An 18150-nucleotide genomic window follows, 5' to 3' on the forward strand; every position below is an offset into this window, starting at 1 on the left:
CCCAAGCGGGCGGCCGGCCCAGCGACCAGCAGATCCCTGCAACCCGGCCTTAAACAGGGGGAAGTTTCCTTTCCAAGAGAGGAGGGAGGGAGGTGATTGAGCCCTCTGATTTGTTTCCCGGGTTGTTTGCCCTTTCATTCCTTTCCCGAGGAGCTGCTTGTTGAGGAATGTCTCCGATTGCCAGGGAGGTGGCGAGGGGCCTGATGCTTTCCCGCCAGGGCTCCTTTCAGCCAGAGCCGCGGATCCCGGCGAGCCCGCGACATGCATTTTTAATGCAGAACTTTATGCCCCGGCCCTCGCAGCGCGGCCGCGCGGCCCTCTCTGGAGCTTTCCGATTTAACGCTCCAATGAACAAAGCCCTGGCCCAGGGCGGCCGAATCAGCTGGCGTTAACCCCTGCTCTGCCCAGCGCAGAGGAGCTAATTTCCCCGCAAAGCGAGCTGCTGAGAAGGGGAAAGGCTTTTGTTCCACTTTGTTTTTCAATTATCATTTCCATTGGTGCAAAACCAGCGTCTCTGCTGATGCCTCTGGGTGCAGATGCGGCGAAGGTCCGCTTCCGGTTTGTATCACTGCAGTGCCTCATGAGCCAAGCCCTTCCCCCTGGCCGGCTCTTCACAAGGGCCTGTTCGTTCTGTTTTGCTTCCCCTTCTTCTGAAGGAATCACGGGGCTCGTGTGCAGCGTGCACCCGCCTTATCCTGATGCCCATTTTGGTCCAGCGCCTCGGGTCTCACCATCCTAGTGCCCACCAAATGCGTTGGACTGTGACTTTCAGGACCCCCGTGGTGAGCTAGTTGGGGGCTGCCAGGCATGGCAGTTCAACTCACCTGGAGGCCCGAAGTTGGCTCAGTCTTCCTAGCGCCAGGTGGCCACCTCTGATGGGCAACGGCTCTTTCCCACCTTGGCTGCCCAAGATCCCAGCTGCTGAAGATGCTCGGGGTTGACTCCTGAGGTTTTCCCCGTGCAGCGCAGGGTGTCTGCTGTTCTTTTTCTGCCCTCCTTTCCCTGGAACCACATGGACTGCCCGTACACCGGTGCCCAAGTAGCCCAGCAAGCTTCCTCTGACTACCCAGAACATTTCATCAGCTGGTAACCCCTTGTAGATGACCGAGCAGCAGCCCCTCGGGTCCTCCCTCCCCTTTCCTCGCTGTTCATTCACCAGTGTCTGACGAAGCATGGAGACCTCTACCCTTAACGATTTCCAGAGGGGTGGCTGCATAAGTCTCTGGCAGCGAAAACAGTGCGTCTTGCTGCAGCTTAAAGACAAACAAATTCGCTTGTTGTTCCATCCACCACTGTTCAAAAACAGGTCCGCTGGCCTTTATGTCCTCACTCATCAGCGTCCTCGCCACATCCATCTCTGGTTCACAACTCGGCATCCCACTGCAGCCTCCACGCCAAGCGTCTCTTGTGCTGATCGGCTCACGGTTACTCCCGACCGGCCTTCTCCAAGCTTCTGATAGTTGGAACCGGATTGATTTTTCCTCCGCTGGATGAGAAGGCGCAGTTAAAAGGTGTCTCATCTCAGCCAGGTCCAAGAACACACTGCAAGCCTTGCAGGGAGAGCGTAGAGTGGGACCCCAGGGACCCACAATTCAACCGCCGTGACCCACACAAGGACTTCTTCCAGATGCTACAGTGCGGAGTTGCAATCCATCATGAGAGGAAACAGGTTTTGGTGGCCTCCCTGTTCCAACCCGAAACTGTGCTCTTCCACAAAATCTGTTCCAAATTCCAGGGTTCATCGCCAATGCCTCCACAGCAGAGAAGATGGATTGGAACAGAACATGCTGTGTGCTAGTGCGGCAGAGTGCTTAGAGCCACCCCCGCAAACCTGGTGGCCTCCATCTTTGTCAGCCTGCAGCTCCCGTCAACCCCAGCCCGTAGGAGCAATGGTGGCTGGGAATCATGAAAGCGACAGTCCCGGCCTGTGGAGAGCCCCATCCTGAGGAGGCTTCCAGTGTTGAATCTTGAGGGCTTTCAGTGTTGGGCTGGGCTCCGAGGTCGAACCCACCCACCATCAAGTTTGTTGGGCATCCTCTGGCCCACTGCCTCGCTCCCTCTCCCAGCCTCAGCCACCTTGTGGGGTGGCTACGACGCCTTCATGGCCGCCAGCAGCACCACGCACGCTGGCCGTAGCTCCCTGAGGAGAGCGAGGTGCCTGCCGCCTCCCCCGCCCCACGGTTTTTCGCCTGTGCCAAATTCCTTTCCCTGCTGAATAATCACAGTGGACAAAAGGTCTGGAAGGTCAGATTTTATCTCCAGGCAGTCATCCGTGCCTCTGATTTGGGAACTCGGGCACAGGGCGCAGCGCCCACCTGCCTTCCCCTCAACCTTGCTGCGCGTCGCGTGCTGCTTCCGGCACTCGGGGCTCCGGCTGCTGCCTGGGTTCCGCCATGTCTCTTCACCGGCGTCGCTGACGAAGGCTGGCGTTCTCCGGCAAGAATCACGGGGACGCCTCTTCTCCCACTGGCTAATGTGTTAACAACAGCACTGAGAGGGAAGGAGAACGTACAGCTGTAGAGATACCAGCCATAATGGGGAAAGGAGTCTTGCGTATTTAAAATGTGATAGCGGGAGATGTCAGCTTCGCAGAGTCACTCTAGGTACCAAACAGGCAGAGGTGTTAATGGCACTCAGCAACGGATTTATCCTCAAGCAGGAATTAAAACGTTTGCCTCCAGCCCTTCTGAATCACACACACAACTCGACTTTAAAGCGATACCTCAGCAGTACATTTGCACTTTTTAAATCATGGACAGGGTCTTGCAGCAGGGCCAAAAAGTTGCCCCATTTCCCCTGGCATCAGGGGAGCAGAGAGGAGGGAGCCTGCAGGCAGAAGGCTCTCACATGCCAGAAGGTTTGTCTGGAAGGGGAAGCTCCTCCAGAAGCACCTTGGCCCTCCAGACAGGCTGGGGCTGGGGACTTTCCCCGTAAAGGGATTTTCTGGAGCTCAGGGTCCTGTTCGGCGGCCCTTAGGGGTCTACAAGGGAAGCAGACCACTCCCCATGGCATTCAGAACAAGGTAAGAAGAAACTTCGGTAGCTTCTGGCGGGTCCTGCGGGCTGGATCACTCACCTGCTGTAGCGACAGGCGAACCTTGTCTCAGGAGGGAGCCAAAGCCTCCCGTAGGCTGACGTGTCTTTGGCTTCCTTCCTGAAGGAGCTGATGGGGTATTTGGTAGGTTTTTCCCCAGTCAAACTGCTTTGTGGCGAGGGAGATGGAGGTTCTGCCGGGGACTCGTCCTCTGTTGCCCGGCCCGCAAGGAAGCAACCCATGCCTGGTCCTCGTCAGCACCCCCGGAAGGCTGGGAGCCATGGCCTTAGCCCTGCTTCCTGACCCGGAGGGGCAGCAAGACTACCAGTTCCTTCCCAGCAGCCCTGCGAGCAGAAATCCTCTCCTTCCAGACTTCATTTCAGATCAACGTCTTTGATCCACCTCTTACTGGGCTCTATTTCTCTCAAGGGCTGGAGCAAATGGGACCAGCAGCTCTCTGGTCAGATCTCTCAAGGCTTTATAAAATCTAACTGAGGCACAGAGGGGGCAGTACTGTAGTTTGACCGGAGTGGGAGCGTGGGGTGAATTCGGTCAGTCCCTGCTGAGCCATTTTGTCGCCCAAAGTCTCTCTGTCTCTGCATGTACCCCCCACCCCACTCCACTCCATGCACTGTCTGACATGTTCCATGCATTTTTCATTTTCATGTATTTTTCCACTGGGTTAATGGCAGTTTCTAGGGCAAGGAGGATGCCGTCCGAAGAAGGAAGCGGGAGGGAGGTGGGGAATTCTTGAGGTAAGAAGGCAAATGTGAACAGCGGTGCGGCCAGAGCAGGGCGAGAGGATGTGTACACAAGCGAGGGGCCGGATTGTCTGCCCCCAGCTCCAGTGTTTGCATAACGCGTCACAGCCAGCAAGAGAGATGGCTCAACTGGCCAGCTTGCGACTGAGACCCATACAAGGAGGTTTGCGTGGAGGGAAACCCACCCCGCCGTGGCATCGTAATTCTTCTGCCAGTGCAGCACTGCCGCTCCAGTCGCAGAGTCTCCGGCCACAGTGAAAGCAGAGGGGGCACGTGCCTGCGATGTGAACGCTCTCCCTGTGCTGCCAGCTCAGTGGGCGCTCATCTCATCTCTAGAACAGGATTGCACTCTATGCAGGGGGCGGGGGGGGGGGACCACTCCTTTTAGTGCTCGAACCGTGTTCCCAGGCAGCTGTGCCTTCGTATGCCAGCATCACAGTTTGGCCTGATTACTTTGGAGCACGTAGCGCACCATTTAAAATGCTGCCTGCAAAGTTCTGGAGACGAATGCGGGGAGACCTCATACGGCCCTGGAGCCCAAACCTGCCGTCGGAGCAACACGAGAAGATCCTTATTCCTCGCAGCTGCAAACAAGCGCTGCTCGGAGCGCTCAGTGGGGGCTCTCCTTGGCTGGATTTTTAACATGAAGCTGTAATTTGGGGGTGCGCATCGGATGCTTTGCAGCCCAGCAAGGCCTGTCCTTGACGTCCGCTTTCAGCAGTAGATAAAGGTCCATGTACCCGAGCCTCTGATGGACCTCTGTGGGCAGCCATGCGCAGGTAGACTTTGTGCGGCTCCGTGCCCACCCAGCGGCTCACTCCGCATTTTGGGCAGAGCCACGGGCGTGCTGGTTTCTGAGACTTGGCCAGCCCTCGCGCAGCATGCCTTTGTTGCTGCCCTCATGGACGAGACATTTGCCATGGACTAGGTGGTAGGATGGGAGCTGTGGGAAATCCACCTGCGGACAGGTGGCGATGCCGTACCTCGTACCCCGTCCAGTGCTGGTTGCCAAAATGTGCTGTCCAAAAGCAGAATATTTTTAGAACCTCTTGCTGGGAGGCTTTGCCAGGTGCAGCCCTGCTGCTTGCTGCCGGCGCGCTCACCGCTCATGCAAGTTGTACGCGCCACTGGTTTCTGCAGGCGTTAGCGAGGAAGCGCATCCTCGCTTTGTTCTTCGAGCAGGAGGGTGGCGTTCCTCCTTGGCGCAGCAGAGCCAGGCACGCTGTCGGTCACCCCTTGATAAGAGAAAGACTTGAGGAGGGCTTCCCGAAGTGCGACTCATTCCTCAGTTAACAGGCACTAGATCAGCAGCTTCTTAATTTTGCATGAAGGGTCTCTGCTTATTCCCAGAACAATGCACGGTATTTCCACCAGTTGATAGCAAATCATAAAAACAGGCAACATTTTTGCCAGGGGCTGGAGCAGACTTAGTGGAGCCGCGATTATGGGAGGAGCAAGCCACAAGAGCCAGCGCCTCCCATCCACTCTCTGTCATGATGTCGGCACAGCCATTTGGGTGGCTAGGGCTCGGGGGTTCGCCATCGGGCCTGCCCCACATAGCTTCAGGTTGCGGTTCTCTTCCACGGAGCGCCGGTGCAGCCGCAGATCCTGCAGCCCCAGGTGCCACGATCATGCGGGTCATTGCCTGCTCGCTCCGTGTCCCAGCGGGTGAAAGGGAGGGCGCTGCTTCGACGGGAAAGACCCTGCGTGGTCCACCTGTCCCTGTGGCTGTAGAATCCACACTCCTGCACCCTGCAGTGGAATCAAGGGAAGCCGTTTGCGGAGCTGCGATCATGTACCAGCTGCAGATCCCGATTCAGCAGGGAATGCGGTTAGCAGCAGTGCTCCTTTCTGTGGATCACAGTACGCCTCCCACAGAACTTCGGCTGTGGGGCAGTACAGAAATGGAAACGATACCCTCCCTTGGGGAAAATTTACTCCAGGAAACAGAGTGAGAATGCAGGTAGCATCGTGCGTACAAGCAAAAGGCCATGACCAAAGGGATCTCGGCGTAAGAAAAAGATATAGTCAAGGAATAAAGAGGAAAAGAAGGAATATATGTTATCATATGAGCCCTAGGTCCCAGGGCCCTCCTAAATGCCAGCAGAGTTTGCTCCAGTTTCCTTAGCTGCTTGTGGAAACATCGGCACCCCGTGGGTAGCTGCTGCATTCAGTTCTGGCAACAGGAGACTGTTTTTTCATCCAAAGGGAAATCGCGAGCACTTTGGATGCCATTGATGAATTTTAGTCAGCGTCACCAAACAAGGTTTGGATCTCTCTCCCATCCTTGATGTTAATGCATCTTAAGCTGGCATATGCCATGGCCTTCCTGGGCAAGCCCGAGTCCTCTTACTTGGCTTAATACTTCTGCACAAGCAGCCTGTGAGGCAGGGAAATAAATAATCGGATGTGTTTATTTTTTTGGCACGTCAAAAATGGCCCAATATTTATGCCACACACAGTTTCATTCTGCAAGCCACAAGGTGTGGCGTAGCAATGGATGCGTCGGCTCTTCTTCCTTCCTGCCTCCCCCTGCCCAGAGGTGAATGAGCCATGAAGGCCGCTTTGATTGCTCTCTGCGTCGCATGCTGGAGCATTGCCTGCACCAAAGGTGCTGTCCGCGTGCCGTGTGCTTTATTGCACCAGGAGATAATATCCCCGAGGCCAGGCAGATGGGAATCCTGCCCCTGCCCCCCCCCCCGCCCACAGCTCACCCTGTGTCAGAATGAAGGCCATTGCATTTGGATCTTGCTTTATTGCAACTGGAGTTTCAAGAGAAAACTTTCTTAATGCAAGGTGGGGAAGCTGGATGTGAATCAGCTTTGCTTCATTGTTGTGTCTCCTGGCTTGCATTTTGCGGGGGGGGGTAGTCAGCTGGACTCGGGATTCAGCCGGTAAAGCTGTACAGCTGCAGTGTCCAGATGCATTTTGTAGCTGAAGAACCTCTGTCCGTTGCAGAGGATTCTGGCCCTGAGCTTCCCAGCAGGCTCAGTTCATGCAAGATGCTTAGCTGGCCTGCCTGAGCATCACAGTCCCCATATAGTGATTCACCTGTCTCTTACCGTATGTTCTTACCTTCTGGTCGAAAGCCAACCCCTCCAGCAGCTGCTGTATTCTCTGGTGCCATCCAGCTCCGGCCAAGGGCTGGAAGCATCTTCCGCTACACAGACGCACCCTCCTGGGGGAGACCTGGCTCCATAAAAGCGACATTTCCACCTGACAGGAAGGGTTTGGCTGTTGTGGAGCACGGTGTTGCGTACCACAGCCCAGGAGACATGACTGTATAATGTGAGCCTCTGTCTCTTAACATCCTAACAGTTACCTTGCCCTCACCAGTGAAAATCAGGGCAAACATCTTGCTCGGGAGGAACCCTGCTTAAAGTGTAGCAGAGTCATCAAGAGGGATGCATTTGACTTCTGGGTGGCCAGCTGGCCATCCCTGCTGTAGTCTGTGCTATAAAATAATTTTGCACATAGGAAGATACTGATTGTTGTTTAACAAATAAGCCAATATGCAGATGATGCTCTGCACATCAAACAGCACTCTTTAGAAAGGAAAGCAAAATGACCACAATGATACATCCAGTTTATAAATTTCATGAACTTGGCTATTTTAAAAATTAAAAATTCTTTTTAAAAACCTGTCCATGCATCAAGAAAGCTTTTAGAATGGGAAATGTTTTGGTACAACATGAGCTGGACACATAGCAAGGTAAGATGACATGGGCCAGGCAAGATGCAGGAGCTGAACCACGTTGCGGTCAGCAAGGAGACTCGTGGTTGAGGCGGGACAGCAAGGCAGGAGACAGATGGAACGAGAGGACCAGCACCAGTGAGGCCAGTTCTGGAGGGTAGAGCTTGCCCTGCTGTAGCTCTCCCCCAGGGCTCCCTGCTGGGCCTGGGACTGATCCCACCTGGCCAGCAGGTGAAGCCCCAGAGCAGCCTGGATCTGACAGACTGACCTGGTTTCTCCATTGCAACAGTGAAGAGTGGATAAAGGTTTACAAGTTGGACAATGTCCATTCATTTGGTGTTAATATTATTTCTGGGAAGGAAAAATATTCAAAGGCTCCGATTCCCCTGAATCACACAGCGCGCAGAATGGAGCGGGGGTTTCTCCTGGTTAAGGTCACAGGCTAGGAAATAGTTCATGACTAACATCTGTAGTACTAATTAAGGTGCTGAGCAGTGAATCTTTCTATAAATGTTTACCTGGTTCAAAAGCCACCACCTTGAAGGTTGCCTAGATTGTCTGGAGCAGGGTCATAGTTTTCGGCCTTTTGATTATTTCAAGTTTATTGAAGCTTCCCCAAGAAAGTCCAACAGCCAGATCAAGTGGGACCATGTCGCCACTCCCGTGTCCTGTTTCGGGTTTCCTGGAGGCATCTGGTTGTCCACTTGTAGCAGCTAAACATTAGGCAAGGTGGGCCTTTGATCCGCTCAGCAAAGTGCTTCTTAATGTTCTTAATGCCGGTTGCAGTTCAAATATCGGCCCCATTTAACAGTTGCCTCCGTCCCTTCCATGCTCAGGAAGGAAGGAGTGAAGGGGTGAAACAAGAAAAAGCAGAAGGATACCAGAAACCCCTCTGCTAAGAGATCTGTCTTTGGCCTTACAGTTTGGAAGGAAGTGTATTTTGGAGTACACTGCAATTGTCTTCCAAAGATGCTCATATGGTTCGTAGGTTGTTCTCCTTAGAGATCAGTATAGCTTCTTTAGATCTTTTCACAATGGCTGAATGTAAAAATGGTAATAATTTGGAATAATAGCAAGATGTGGTCAGTTGATAAGTTGACTCTTTCTTTTCCATGCGTTTTTATCAGATCAAGGAAAACCTGTTTTAACCATGTTGGATCCATAATGCGAATGAGAACAAAATTAGCTGTTAGAAGGAACATAACTTCTATCCAAATTATAATGGATGAATTATTATAATTTTCAACAGCCTTTCATAAAGTTTGAGCAAATGTGAGTGATTTATGATCCTCAGGTGTTTCCTTAGGGTTGTCCTACAGTTCCAATTTAAAAAAGGAATAAACCCAGGAATAAAGTAACAGCCACTGTGTTTGTGTTTGTTTTAGCAACTTGTGTGATAAATAGGCCAATTCTTCAAGCAGCATGACTTCATGAAATATTTGACAGTATTTGAATGCAGGCAAATAATAGGTGGTCGGCCGGCTGGCACGCCGGCCCTAATTCCTGAGTGGGTGTTTGTGCGCCATGGAATGCTCTAGTGTAAGAACCCTGCTTCTGAATTTCCCCATTGTTGTGGAAGCGTGATGCTCGGCTGTGTGGGGCAGGGGTTGTTTGTGGAGCTCACACCTAGAGAATAGTACCCAAGGATGCATTATTGGGCGTTGGGTCTGTCTCTCTGGTCCTGAAACGATGAATCCGGCGTGGCAAAGAGCTTTTGACTTCTCTATGCCTTTTACTATGACTGGCCCGGGGAGACTGTGCTGTTGTTGTTTTGTTAGTTTCTATACCTCCCATAACTAAAGCTCCCTGGATACAACTTCCTCCTTTTATTTAAGCAAATTGTTCAGCTCCCCCAGATCCACGGCAGGTAGCTTTTTATTTGCAAAACCTAGTAATAAAAGTTTTAGTAGTGCATTTTTACAAGCCCTTGTGGCTTCATATTAGCAGTCATTCAACATAGTAAAGGGAACAAAATGGGAATGGAGAGAAGGAAAACTCTTCTTTTTTCCTTACCTAAATGTTACCCCGTCCAACTAGTAGCGCACAGCCCATTCCAGCCGAGAGCTTTTGGTTCTTCCCCACATAGCCTTTTCCCTTGAAGGCACAGCAGGGGCCGTGGGCCAGACTGGCAAGGGGGTGATGTGCTAAGTTTTGACAGCTCGGTCTCTTCCGTGGCTCCATCAGTCAACTTAGAGCAGTGCAGCAATGGAACCCAAGACCTGGGCAGGTGTGGGCTGAAGGCATTCAGGATGCAGCTGGACCGCCAGCTCAGAGGGATGGCTTGACTTGGAGTCTTGCACTGAGCAGGGGGCTGGCCCCTTCCAACTCTACGATCCTATGACGTCCGTCCTTCTCTGCATAACCAAATAATTGCCCTTTGAGGTCCTCTATGCCAGTGGCTGTCACCACATCCTGTGGCAGCGAATACATTTGTGCAGGATGTGCCCTTCCATGGTGATTTGCCGTGAGATTTAGTGGAACCTCCATGATCGGAGCCGGCCTACCTCTGGAAAAGGAGGTAGGGAGCCCGTGCCAGAAATCAGAGCCGCATCTGGGAGGCTTACCCTGCCAGAGAGTGGAATGCTGGACTGGATCCATCTCCGCTCTGCTCAAAGTGTGTGTTGGCAGAAGATGACAAGAACACCTTTGCTGAGTTCAGTCCTGGAAATGAACCACGGCCCAGGAAAGGTTCGAGATAGTGGATTTTCAGCAGGCTTGGCAGCTGCACGTTGGTAAACTCGTTATCGCGCAGCAATAAATTACAGCGTTTGGGGATGGGGAGCCAGTTTAATGAGGACATTTGATGCTCACCTCATGAGATAGGAACTGCAAGCCAGCATAAAGGCATTCCTCCTCCTCCTCCTCCTAGTCTCCATCCCTCGCAAATTTCCTGGCGAGCGTAAGAAAATGGAAGTGTGTTTGCGTTGGATTTCATTGTGGGACATGCTCTGCATGGATTTTCATGTTACCCTGCTCCTGTAGATCTCAGAGACGCTGCAGTTCCGAGAACATTATTGGTGCCATCACAGTTTGGATGTGTTTGCAAGCGCACACGTGAACGCATAAGCACGCGTGGACTGAATGTTTATGATTTTCATTTGGCTGCCTATTCCAAGGTTGGATCTATACAAATCAGTCTCAAAGGAAAGGACTCAAGATGATTTTCAGCATGCTCCTATGGACCCAAATGTTGATGTTTGGGATGACAAAAACCAGTCAGAGAGCCAGCGTGGTGTCGTGGTGAAGAGCGTGGGACTGGGACTCAGAGGATCCGGGTTCGAGTCCCCGCTCAGCCATGGAGCCCACTGGGTGACTCTGGGCCAGTCACAGACCCTCAGCCCGACCTACCTCACAGGGTTGTTGCTGTGGGGATAAGATGGAGGAGGAGAATGATGGAAGCTGCCTTGAGCCCTTTGTAGGAAAAAGGCAGGATGTAAATCAAGGGAAAAAACCAAACTGAATTTCTTGCTGATTTTTTGATGTTTATGATGAGTTGCATAAAGTAATTCCACATGTTTCTGTGACTGTCACGATGCAGCAGCCGATCAAAACATTTCTGCTCTGTTCATGCATGAAGAGAACCTCGGGCTCTCTTTACTCGTCCTCTTTTTTCTTAGCTAATGTACTCTTATGCCCATCTTATTTCTCCTTATATTCCCCAGTAGTTCATAACCCCACAGACTTGCATACCCCGCTTAGTGATATCATTGAGCTATGCAATATAGAAAATAGAGCTGCACCGAGGTTAAGGCAAAAGTCTTGAGCCTTAACCTCCGACCTGGAAGAAAAGCCCTGGGAGACTTCCAGTTAAAGTGTTGCACTCTGAATATGAAAGGAAAAATTGTACCCACAAAATTAGGATATTTTAACATTTGGGGAAATGTCAACAATGACAACGGGACATATTTCAGTAGAATAGAAAAAATGAAAGAATACCACAGAAAAGGCCAGTATTTATTATTTTTATTTATTTATAGCATTTTTATGCCGCCCCCATCGCAGAAAGCCTCGGGGCGGCTTACAAAGAAGATGAACAACATAGAATAACATTAAAAATTCAGAGCATCTCAGCAATAGTTTAAAACCAATAAATAAAAACAACAATTAACAATTAAAATATCATTTAAATAAAAAGGTCTTGGCCTGGCGCCAGAAAACAGATAACGATGGCGCCAGGTGGTCTTCTCTGGGGAGCGCATTCCAGAGGTGGGGCGCCACCGCAGTAAGAGGCAGTTGTTCTTAAATGAATAATTCCCTTACTTGTCACTGATCTTCATTGGAGAAATTTAACTCTGTGTTTTGACGCTCATTACATCTCTTTCAGTCTCCTGTAACAATCTCTAATCGGAGACAGGTACTTTGTGTCAAAATGCTGAACAAAGAGTTCTGACAAAGGTCATCAACAGCTAATTGGGACTTATTTCTTAAATAACCAGGGCACCTGATTGACTTCATCTTTTTGGTAATATAAGTTCACCCATTTTTTTTACAATATAACTGCATGTCAGGGAACGTCGCAGGCAGAAGAAAAGGAAGGCAAAATATGCGATGGATCAGCTCCATGAGGCAAGTCACAACCTTGAGTTGACAAGAGGGCTGTGAAGGATCGCGTTTTGGGGGGCTCGTTCCTAGCATTGCCCTAAGCCGGAGACGAGTTTGATGGGAATAGCAGAAACGTCTCAGTTCAGAATTAATGCATCACAAATGCTTGCAGCTTTGAAAAGGCAGCAGACGGTCGTTTTCTCAGCCTCACGTTTGGAAGAGTCTGGAGCTTCCGAGTGGGAATCCCCACAGTTCTGGTTCTGTTCACGTCCACGGTTGAGGACAAATGCAGTCTCTCTGTTGAAATCCCTGTTCTTCCTTGAAATGGGCTTGGCTTGGCCTGAGGACGGCTAGCTGCTGTTCTCTGTTCATGCACTGTTGAGGGCCAGTGTGGAAAAGGATAAGCCAGGATCGGTTTTATAACAAACTCTTGCAGGCGGCAAACACGGCTCTCGGAGATTTTGCAAAATGACTGATTTCAGGCTGCCAAGTACCAGCTCCTGATGCAGCGTTTCAGTGCTTGAAATGAAAAGAATGAGCCCTTTTGAACATCCTCTGAAATTCTGTTCAAGCCTGCCGGAGGACAGACCAGTACAGCAATTTAATTCATTACTCTTACTTGAAAGATTTTTGTGGGGGGGGGGGTGTTTCTTGTTTTAAATTTATGGCTGAAACACTTAACCTCAGTGGGGGGGGGGTGTTTCTTGTTTTAAATTTATGGCTGAAACACTTAACCTCAGTGGGTGTTCAGCTTGCCTAAACTGAGAGGTTTTCTTTGAAGCTTCTAAAGAGCCTGCATCACTTTACGAGGTGCACCGAGATACGACGCAGGAGAGCTTGCATACCAGCAGAAGGGGGAGAGTCGCCTGGCCCCACAGTAGGTGTTAGGCCTGGTACAGATGGCACTGCTTTGCCTGGGGCTCCTGTTGGTTGGGGAACCCACTGCCAAGATTGGACGGCCAGCATCGCCTCTGCATGGATAGCAGCCTTCCCAGTCTGGTGTTCTCCAGAAGTGTTGGACTGCAAGTCTGCTTCTCGGGTGGCATGTGACCCCTCTTTGGAGCGAGGAACTGACCAGCAAAAGCCCTGGGCACCTTGGTGGTGCTGGCACTCACATGGCTGCAGAAAGAGTTTAAATCCAGAGGGAGGGAGTCCTGTGGCCCATTGCAGGGGGTGCCCTCCCCAGAGAGGTCTGCCTGGCGCCATCATTGTATGTTTTTCGGCACCAGGTCATGACCTTTTTATCCGACCAATATTTTAACACATAATTTTAATTGTGATATGACTTATTTAGATTTTAAATGATGCTCAGCGTGGAATAGTTAATTTATTTTATTCTGAAATAATGTTGTAAGCCGTCCAGAGATGACAGTAATGGACGGCATACAAATTTTTCAAATAAATAAATAAACAAAACCATTTTAACTCCCAACACATACGCAAGTAACAGAAACCAGAGGTACATTACAGTGTCACCTCCATACCAGCACAAGTTTTGTCCAAATGTGTGGCCCGGCCAAAAGGGGAGGCCTAGCCGGGGGGGGGGGGGGGGGCGAGCCGCCGGCCCTGGTACCAGGGGCTGCGTGGAGCTGACTAGTGAAGGCCCCCCGTTTTCATGGAAGTGCGGCGTGTGGAATCCGCAGCACCAGGTGCCTCCTCCGCACAGCACGGATCCAGGCTCCGGTGTGGGGCTGCTCGCACACGGCTGAGGACCGCGTTGAGGCGTGTGTGAGGGAGGAGGGGGTCTTGGGCAGTGTGGCATGGCCTCCTTTCTCAGTGACCCTCTCCAGTTCCTTTCCCACTGGCAAAAGTTTCAGTTGGAGCGCTGTAGCCATGCGTTGGGACAATGCTGAGTGCCTTCATTTCACAGGGAAACCCCAGTCAAAGATTTTGCTCCACATGAATTGAACACGATCAGTCCTCTCCTTTTTATTCCTTCTGAAAAGATCTTCTTTGTTCAGTTGTTTTAGTCGATTAACAATGTGTATTCCATCCTCTCCATCTTGTGCATCCAAAGCCTGATTCAGACCTGATTCAGACACAAGGACAACCCAAAGCACGAACTGGGTGTGGGTTGATGGATTGCTACAGTCCAGCTCTGCTTTTCATTAATTACAAACAACCTGGAGTTCACAAGCCGTCAACAAACCATGGACCAGTTTCCACAATCACAAGGCTGTTTAATAAGCCGCAGCAATCGGTTAGCTACCCCATGGGTGCCGCCCGGCTGGTTTTGCAGAATTGGTCCCACTGGTGCTGCTTTTGCAGCTTCCGAACCCAGCGTGGGTGGGCGGGTGCAGTGGCGCACAGCTCTGAAACAGCGGTGGGTTCTGTGTGGCAGGAGCCGCGGGAGCGTGTCGTGTGCATTGCAGCCGACAGCAGGCGACGCGTGGCCTTCGGTCGCCTGCAGCCCTAGCCGACATGCCAGTGGTGAGGGACGTTTGGCGCTAGGGCCATCAGTTGCCCACCCAGATCTATCCAAATGGGGCAGCTTTCCATGAAGGGAGTTCCATCGGGTGTCTCAATCTCAGGTCACGTGGAGCTTTATGGGTCAAACGCCATCGTGCAAAATGGACCCAGCAAGCATCTCGGGATTGTTCGGCTCAGGCAAAATGTGCGTGGCTAGAACTGGGGGAGGCTGTCCAGGCTTTGGGATTCCCTCGCAAGGGAAGCCTTCTGTGCCTCTTTATCAATGGCCCATACTAGCCCTCCTTTTCAGGAAGGCATTGGGAGAAGATCTCTGTGCCTGGAGGCGAGGCGGAGGCTGTGGGGGGCTCAGGTCAGGGGGCTGAGCCATCAGCTCTGGAAGGGACCTTCATTCAGCCAGAGGAAATCTCCTGCTGCTGTTTGTTTGGGGAGGGCAAGGGGAGCTGGCAACATTTGCCTGCTTTGCTATATTAATCCTTTAATTTAAACCCAGTTTAAATGGCCTTGGCAGAAAGACAGAATAGAAATTATTACATAAATTAACGGTGATTACCTTTACCTTTATGGGTTTTTTTAATTATTGTATTTTTTTTAATTTTATTGTTACTTTATACTGACTGGAGTTGTCCATTTTGATGGATTTTGGAGGAAACGTTTGCTTAAAAACACTTTTAAAGAAATAGCAACCCTGTTGGTAACCGTTCTCTGCAGAGTTTTGGATACTTTCAAAGGCGGGCTCAGGTGCAAAGCATCGCTGCTATGCCTGGTACAATTGTTTGGCGCTTGAGGGTCTCCTCTGGCTTCTGGATCCCTTTTGCTGGTAAAGGTTTTGCGAGCAGTTGTGACTCCCAGTTTGCACGGTCCCTTTGTCCATGAAATAAATGACATGAGAATAAAGTAATAAACTTCATGGGTCTAATGTATTATTAATGTATTATATTTTAATGTTTTGTGAGCCGCCCCGAGGCTTCGGCGAATGGGGCGGCATAGACATTTTCTAAATAAATAATAACTAAATACCTCTGTAAGGTGTGTCTGGCCCAGCAGAGCCCTCAGTTCTCACTAATAGATGGAGTGTTGGCCACTGCTTTGCAGAGGCCTTTGAAGTCCATGATGTGACTACCATCTTCAAATTATTAACTGTATTAGCCGTTGTCTCACATTGTACAGTGGGACCTCGGCTCACGAGCTTAATCCATTCCAGGACTCTGGTGGTCGTGACCCAACTGGTTGTGTGCCAAGTTAAATTTCCCCATAAGGTTCAATGTAAATAGGGTTAATCCGTTCGGTAACTTTTTTTTTATCAGAAGAATTTGAAGCAAAGTGACAAAGAACAACAAAGATTGTGGCCATCCCCCCCCCCCCCAGCATGATCGCAATCACGCCTGTCATCCCTGAACAAACACGATCCCGGCCATAGATGGGCGCGATCGTGGGTGTGCTTGGGGGGAGGACGGGCGCGATCGTGCTGGGTGGGGAGATGGCCGAGATCGCGGGTGCGCTCATGCAGGAAAGACAGGTACGATCGGGGCCACCTCCCCACCCTCATCCCAACCGCGTCTGTCTTCCCTGCATGAGCGCAACCATGATCGTGGCCATCTCCCCCCTCGGGGGGTGGGAGGAGATGGCCGCGATCGCGGTCGCCACCCAGTGCGGAGTCCAAAACCTGAGTCAAAATTTTTACGAAATTTTTGTTCGCGACCCGATTTGGTTGTGAACTGAGACATTTGTGAGCTGAGGTGCCACTGTACCTCTGCAGCTGCCCAACATTTCAGATGCAACACATACAGCAGTGAACTTGGTCTCGTGCCATTTATTCGCTGCATTCTTTATTTTTATGGCCCAGGAGTTCTCCTAAGAACCATGAACATCCTCACATTATTTTTAAAACACACACAACTGTGAAAACAGTTTTCTCGGCCTCCTTTTGTAAGGTTGCTCTGGTGCATAGTGGTGCAGAGCAGTCGAAGTCGAAGAACGGCACACAAAGCTGCCTCTGCCGGTGGCTGCTTTGACTTGATCGTAGACTAACGGACCCTGCGTCTGTCTTCCCCCAGGTCTGATGAAATTGAGATGGTCATGACGGACCTTGAAAGAGCGAATCAGGTAAGATTTTCAAGCCGACTCATCTATCAGATCATGCGGCAGCCTTGGAGGGTTCCTCTAACAGACAGGCTGAAGAAACTCCTCTCGTTCTTGTCTCATCTTCGCAGAAAAGTTCCGTGTTGTCCTCATCTGGGGCTGGGGTGGGTATTTGCGCCTCTGACTGCTGAGCCATAGTTGAGTAACCCGGAGCAGGCTGCTGGATGGGGCTGACCTTCCCTCCCTCTTCTCTTCCGGTTCCTTCTGGAGCAGGAATTCCTACAACTCCCCTCACACCCTCTTTCAAACCCCGGCACGCCATCCACCTGGATCGTCCCCACGAGCCACCTCTCCTCCAGGGTGGTTGGTCACGTGAACCTAGCACACACAGGGCAGGGTTAAAGAACCCTTGGTCCTCGGAAACAACCCCTAAGTTATGTGCATGGGTCATGCAAAGGTTGCTTATCCGTCGGGACAACCTCCCAGCGTTCCCTCGTTGCTCATAGGAGGGGTTGCGTATTCAGAGTGGCCCACGCTGCGACCTTGCTGTGGGTGGCCTAAGCATGCGCTGGTCTTGTTATCCAGAGCCACACTCTGGCCCTTCTTCTTCGTGGTCTCCATCTAATCACACCCGTGGGCTTGCCGTGGAGCGCAAGGCCTCGATCGGAGGAAACTTCCAAAGCTCGGCGCCATGGAGGGGGGTGGGTCCTGCCCAGCCCCTCAGCTCCTTTTCAACCGCCTTCTCATGCATAAACCTGGGCTAGCTGTTAAAAGTAAGGTTTATGTACACTATGAGAGATGCCGATTCGCTCCAGACCATGGGATGGGAATGCCGCCAATCAAGCGTAAAATATGGGTGGGAGGGACCCTCTGGGAAGAGAGCTGCCCCCCTTTGTTTCAGCCTGACTAGCTCATAAAGGAGGGAACCATAGGATGCCCTCTTTAGAGGGGGCAGAAAGTGTGTGGCCTACCAGAGGGTGGACCAGGATACCCATCAACCTTGGCCCGTATCCAGGCTGGCCGGGGATCATGGGAGTTGTAGTCCAGCCGTGTGTGGAAGCCCACGCTTGCCTGCACCAGAAGACCAGCAGGATGAACATGGAACAATGAAGAATGTCTGTGTTTCCCTAATGAGCGTGCAGGATTTGCCCGGCCTCGCACGCTTCTCTCTGGGAGATGTATGCAAGGGGGAAAACAGCGATGGAGGAAACGACTCTGACCAAAAAGAGAAAAAGAGAGGGAAAAATGTGCTTGTTTCAGGCAAAACAGGCTGGGGATCTCTTTAATTTGGCATTTACTCCTGAGAACGATTCCCATGAGGAATCTCGCTCAGCCTGCCTTGGCTGGGAGTACAGAAGGCAATTGAATCAAAGGATTCCATTTCCACTCGCATTCATCCAGCCTGGGAAATTCAGTGGGCCGCAGCGTTTGTGTCAGCAGGGGATTCCTTGCTCCTAGCATTAAATTACTGTCATAATCGCTCAATTATTTCTTCCTTGTACTGTTTAAAATAAAAATCCATCACATTCTGAGGTTCTCTCTTCTCCCCCCCTCCATCATTTATTAGGTTGAGTGTTTAGGAAAATCAATTATACTCAGTCGGGCATGAAT

General features: G+C 51.2%; 1 protein-coding gene across 6 annotated transcripts in view; it reads left to right on the top strand.

Moving 5' to 3' along the window:
* The window catches only part of CUX1 (cut like homeobox 1), a 300846-nt gene that overhangs the window by 174121 nt on the left and 108575 nt on the right, over positions 1–18150 (top strand). For all 6 annotated transcript variants that reach the window (XM_044429825.1, XM_044429827.1, XM_044429826.1 and 3 more), the window contains exon 9: positions 16515–16563. In XM_044429825.1, the coding sequence (XP_044285760.1) occupies positions 16515–16563 (49 nt within the window). The remainder of the gene's footprint in view (positions 1–16514; positions 16564–18150) is intronic.

The sequence above is a fragment of the Varanus komodoensis genome, unplaced genomic scaffold (genome assembly GCF_004798865.1).
Source record: "Varanus komodoensis strain SLA01 unplaced genomic scaffold, ASM479886v1 scaffold20_1, whole genome shotgun sequence".
Lineage (NCBI taxonomy): Eukaryota > Metazoa > Chordata > Lepidosauria > Squamata > Varanidae > Varanus > Varanus komodoensis.